A 6000-nucleotide genomic window follows, 5' to 3' on the forward strand; every position below is an offset into this window, starting at 1 on the left:
TATTAATCAAGTTTACTTAGGGAATAGCCACTGCTATTAATTGCATCAGTAGCATGGGATCTTCTTAGTGTTTGGGTAATTGCCAGGTTCTTGTGGCCTGGTTTGGCTTCTGTAGGAAACAGGATGCTTGGTTTGATGGACCCTTGGTCTGACCCAGCATGGCAATTTCTTATGTTCTTATGTTGGGTCGTTATCGACAGGTTTTTTAAGATGGTCCACTTCACTCCTCTTCCAGGCCTTCCCTCGGTTCCAGAACTGGCTTCATTGTTTGTCACTTACATATTTCGATTATATGCACTCCCTAAACCCATTATTTCCGATAGAGGTACACAATTCACTGCCAAGTATTGGCGCGTTCTTTGTCGCAAATTTGATATCACACTGGATCACATAACCGCTTATCATCCTCAAGCCAACGGTCAAGCAGAAAGGACTAACCGAACACTAAAAACCTTCCTAAGAGCTTATGTCAACGAACGTCAGAATGACTGGGCTACCCTTTTACCGTGGATAGAGTTTTCACAGAATTCCCACATTAGTTCTGCAACCGAGACCTTTCCCTTTCAGATAGTGTATGGGAAACAGCCTTCACCCCCATTGCCAATACCTCTCTTGGTACCCTCGCCAGCAGCCCAGCCCACCACCCAGGAAGAGAATTATGGATTCGTACCAAGGTGATGCTAAAAAGGGCAGCACAGAAAGCCAAGACTGCTGCTGATCTACATCGCAGACCAGCTCCCCAGTTTAAACCCGGAGACAATGTATGGTTAAGTACCCGACATCTTCGACTTCGTCTACCCTCCATGAGACTAACACTAACACCCCGATATGTAGGTCCGTTTCCCGTCCTTCGCCAAATTGGTCCCGTGACCTATTAACTGCGTCTACCTGTTTCCATGGGTATACATAATGTTTTTCACGTATTCCTTCTTAAACTGCTGGTTCTTACTTGGCCTTCCCGGAAAACGCCTGTACCACTTGTTATCGCATCAGAGGATCAAGTCTACCAAGCAAAAGAAATACTCAATGTTCGCCGGAGGAACCATAAGTGGGAGTATCTGCTTTCTTGGGAGGGCTCTGACCCTGAGGAGAATACTTGGGAACCTGCTTCGAATATCCTAGATAAGAACCTTCTAAAGACTTTTCACGCCTCTCATCCCAAGAAACTGAAACCTCGAGGAGGGGGCCTAAAGGAGGGGGTACTGTTACTCATTGCGGCTTGCCCTCCATAGTGGGCCGGCCCTACCTGACCGCCTTGCCAACGCTGGCTCCTGGAAGACACGGTCATCCAAAGAACGACGCTGCACCGTGCCTAAGACGCCCTGCCGTGGCTCCCCTAGGTGCGCGTGCTTGCAGCTGTGCTCCTGTTAAAAGGCCCGAGGCAGGAATTCTCAGGGGCGCCGGGTTTGGATGTCATCAAGCTGCCCTTATTTAAGGGCAGCTCGACCCGGAACCTTTGCCTCAGCTACAGGTCTGTTCCCTCTCTGACGTGTCCTTCTACTCTGTTTGCTTGCCTGTCTGCTGATTCGGATTGCCCCTGGATTCTGTTTGCCTGCCGCCTGCTCTGACTCGGATTGCTCCTAGATACTCTGATTGCTGCCTGCCCTGACCTGGACTACCTATTGGATTTTGCTGCTCGCTGCCTGCCCGATCTGGACTGCCTATTGGACTTTGCTGTTCGCTGCCTGCCTGTCACAGATTGCCTGCTTGCTGCCAGACCGTACCCGGGTTGCTTCCCGGACTCAGCTTTTCCACTGCCGCAATCAGCCTAGCCGTGTACCGGGCCTAGCTCAGAAATCAGCTCTGCAGGACATGGGATAAAGGAACACATCAATGTGTGGGAGGTATGTCTTGCCTTTCTTGCATATTCAGGTCTGCAGGTGCAAGAGAAAATGGCTAGAAGTGGAGCTTAGCTTTTCAGGTACATGAAAACTGTTTCCTGCATGACTGTGGCATGTAAATATTTAAATTTATAGAAGATATGGGGTATCGAAGGTTTTTATAAATAACTGCAGGATTTTTACAAAGCTGCACAACCTTTGTAATATCTCAAGGAGATGTGTTGTGTTTTACTCTTTTCGTACTAAGGGACAGATTCAAGTTTCAAGCAATAAGTGCTAGAAGTGGGAAAGTCATTTCAGGAGCACAGTTTTAATATAGTACACATTTTGCCTTAAGTGTTTATTGTCTGTTGTTTAAGGAATGAAAAAAGTCTGCCGCTAAAATAAAAGCAGGCAATCACAACTGTGTGCAAAAAAAACCCCACTGTGGGTCTTTTGCACGATTCTTGAATGTAACACATTTCAGCAGAAGTGATATACCACGTGGGCAAACGATGCACTAATTGAAAACCGTAAGCCAAATGACTTGAAGGCTTATGGTACTTTTTGCCTGAACTTTATATCTGTCCTTAAATTATATGCATTTAAAAAATCAGTATGTGGCTCCTGAGATAAAACCCTTCATTTGTGTGATCTGGTTCAGAACAATCTATTTAATTGTGTCTGGGGTCATCAATAGATACAAAAGAAAAAACAAAAAACCACATCAGTGTAAGCTTTGAAATTATAAATATAATTAGTATATTTCTGAATAAAATTCTTTTAGCTCCTAACCTGCCGATTCTAATTCCCCAAGCTCTTTCAGCTATCTTACCTTGTCTGGGCCTGCCCTAAGAAAGGGGCCAATGCAGTGGGACATGGGATAAATAGGCGCTAATCCACCCCCTAATGCAATAGGGGGATTAGCACCTATTTAACGTGCGTCCGACGCGGAGTGAATGATTTAGCGCTCATCACATGTTATGGAGTCTCAATTTAGTGGACCCTTGGGCCGATCTGCAAGAGACTGGGAAAGGTGTTCAATGTCTCTGGTACACAGCAGGCCGGGAGGCAGATGTTCAGGCAGGACTTAGAGGTGCTCTTCACCCTGGAAGCTGGTGCTCCCCCGGGAGGAGCCCGTAAGAGCCCAGCCGTTGGGACTTAGGCGGGTTGATGATCTTGAGACTGGAGCGGGCAGGCTGATGAGCAGGACTGAGAACTGGAACCAGACTAGAACAGTAGACAGGAACTGTAGCAAGACTCGGGTACTGGAACCAGGCAGGAACTGTAGCAAGGCCCGGGTACTGGAACCAGGCAGGAACTGTAGCAAGACTCGGGAACTGGAACCAGGCAGGAACTGTAGCAAGACTCGGGAACTGGAACCAGGCAGGAACTGTAGCAAGACTCGGGAACTGGAACCAGGCAGGAACTGTAGCAAGACTCGGGTACTGGAACCAGGCAGGAACTGTAGCAAGACTCGGGAACTGGAACCAGGCAGGAACTGTAGCAAGACTCGGGAACTGGAACCAGGCAGGAACTGTAGCAAGACTTGGGTACTGGAACCAGGCAGGAACTGTAGCAGGCAAGCAGGAACCAAACAGGTACTGTAGCAGGCAAGCAGGAACCAAGCAGGTACTGTAGCAGGCAAGCAGGAACGGAGCGAATTCCAAAGGCAGCTCACTCCGGGGCACGGAGCAACAGGGAACTGGTAGGTAAGCCCATTGCAAGGCAAAGACTGAGTGTCCGCAGTCGACTTATCAAGGCCGCAGCGTCTGACGTCAGGAATTGGGCGGAGTCACCACTGGCGGGAAACGGCCTAGAAAAGCACCCAAGTGGTGCGCGCGCGCGCCTAGAGGCAGGGTGTCCATGGGAGGCTTCCCAGCGCACGGCCCTCGCGGGGACGCCGCCAAACAGACGGCGAACTAGGCCAACTGAAGCAGGAACAGGTCCAGGAACACTGAGGTAAGGGTCTGCTCGCGGCCAGAACCGTAACAGCAGCTCCCCTCTTACGCCCCCTCTTAGCAGGTCCAGGTTTACTTGGGTGATCCAGCTAGAACTGCCGTAATAAGTCCTTGTCGAGGATGTTACGGGCAGGTTCCCATGAATTATCCTCGGATCCACAACCCTCCCAGGCAAGCAAGTACTCCCAGCGTCGTTGATGGAACCGTACATCCAAGATCTCACATACTTGATACGTAATATCATCCGGTGCTGAAGGATCCGATGGTTCAGGAGCCCGGGAGTGGTATCTAGACAAAACAAGAGGCTTCAGCAATGACACGTGGAACACGTCATGTATGTGCATGGAGGAAGTAGGCGTAGTCGGTACGAGACTGCTCCCACTCGTTCAGCGACTCGGAAAGGCCCACAGAATCTCGGGGCTAGTCTTCGAGACGGAATTTGTAGCTGTAGATTCTTAGTACTAAGCCAGACGCGGTCTCCTGGAAGGAAGATAGGCCAACTGACGCGGGAACAGTTCCAGGAACACGGAGGTAAGGGTCTGGTCACGGCGCTCGCGGCCAGAACCGTAACATCACATGCAAATGCATGTGAATGAGCCTATTACTCATTCACTCCGCATGCAAAAAGATAACTGTGCATCTCAGACGCACATTTATTGCTCAGATATGCCTGCCTGAAGCAGGTGTTAATAGCTGAGCGCAGGTAAAAGAAGTACAGAAAAGCAGAAAAAAACTGCTTTTCTGTACTTCTTTTTTAAAGTCAAAAAAATAAAATAAAATAACTGCAGACTGCCAAGTTATGAAGACCGATGCCGGTAAACTCGCCAGTTTTCATAACCGGCCATCTGCCAGTTTATCGGCGTCGGACTTCATAACCGACAGCCATGGCGGGTCGCGTTAGCAAGGAGGCGCTAAGGTCACGCAAGCGACCCTAGCGCCTCCTTCCTAGCGCGACCCCCTAATTTACATATTGCATGGCGCCCCCCTTGCAGGCGCCATTCATGCGTGCGCCCGCTTTCCGTGAACATGATTGCATTGGCCCCAAAGTGAAGAAATAATTTTACAAAAAGTCATCCAAAATCCTGTAGGTATTGACTTTCCATTTCAAGTTTGTTCATCTTCCCGCTTACAGACTGCAAATTAGCTACTTGTGATATTCTTATCAAAGCTGAGCTATGTGAAAAACAAATCAATATAATCTCTAACCAAACTCATTACCCCTATTAACAACTGTGCAGCATTGCAGATCATGCACCCATGCATCAGGGGGATAGCTGCATATTTTGTATATGAGTCACTAGGCGTTTTTTCCCACAGACACAAAACGATAGAAAAGCCTTAAAGAAACTGGCTTTTTGGGGAAAGGTATTTAATCGTTGTTTCTGCAGCTATCCCTTTGTGATGAGTTTGCTTTCTTGGAGACAGTATTACGTCAGAATAAAAGCGGATGCATAATTAGATTCTTATCCAATATATAAGTACAACAAAGTTAAATGCTCTGTCTTTCCAATGCCTTAAACCTGGGGGAGCTGCAAAGGAGATAGTGTAAGTACTCCAGGCAGGATTAGCCATCTCTGATAGCAACAAACCTTGAACAAGAAAATCCAGAAAGTCGCCCAAAGCTTTGACCACTATGGGTAATCAGGGTCAGTTGTGAAAGTTAAACATTTGCCCTTTTTTCTACAGTCAGCTATCGCTGCTCGCGGCACGAGCAGCTTCTAGTGGCAAGACTGTTAAACTCTACTATACTAAATAACCCTCAGATCAAAATCCGGCCAAGGAATGTTTCCCTGCAAAGCCCCGAAGAGCAGCGATGGGGCGGGGGCAGGAGCAGCGCTACTCACGGAGGCAGCGGCTCCCCGAAGCCGCAGGAGTCCCCAAGTCCACAGCATCCTCTGCCAGAAAAAGAAAAAGAAAAAGAAGAAGACGACGCCTGCGGCTTGCCAGCTACGGATCCTTACACCCGGGTCGCAGCTCTCGGGAACTTAGTGCTGAAGCGGAAATGGTCTGCCAACCCCTCCCACTTCTCCTCCCCTCCCTGGCTCGGCCTCCGGCCGCCCCCTCGGGGCTCGATTACCGTAGCATAAAATGGGACATTCCGTCCAGCACTGATATAGCAGAAGGAATATGTAATATGTACTGCGCACCCAGAGGGCTGGGGATAGAGAGTGTCTGCAAGTTAAAAATGACAAGTATTGAAATACTACTCACTACTTCAT

General features: G+C 48.7%; 1 protein-coding gene across 1 annotated transcript in view; it reads right to left on the minus strand.

The window, feature by feature from the left end:
• Positions 1–5784, minus strand: part of LOC115082191 — a 54510-nt gene extending 48726 nt beyond the window's left edge. Inside the window, exon 1 of the mRNA XM_029586442.1 lies at positions 5626–5784. Coding sequence (XP_029442302.1) covers positions 5626–5673 — 48 coding nt within the window. The 5' untranslated portion in view covers positions 5674–5784. The remainder of the gene's footprint in view (positions 1–5625) is intronic.
• Between the last annotated feature and the right edge of the window lie 216 nt (positions 5785–6000).

Source organism: Rhinatrema bivittatum, unplaced genomic scaffold (assembly GCF_901001135.1).
Source record: "Rhinatrema bivittatum unplaced genomic scaffold, aRhiBiv1.1, whole genome shotgun sequence".
NCBI classification, from domain to species: Eukaryota; Metazoa; Chordata; class Amphibia; order Gymnophiona; family Rhinatrematidae; genus Rhinatrema; species Rhinatrema bivittatum.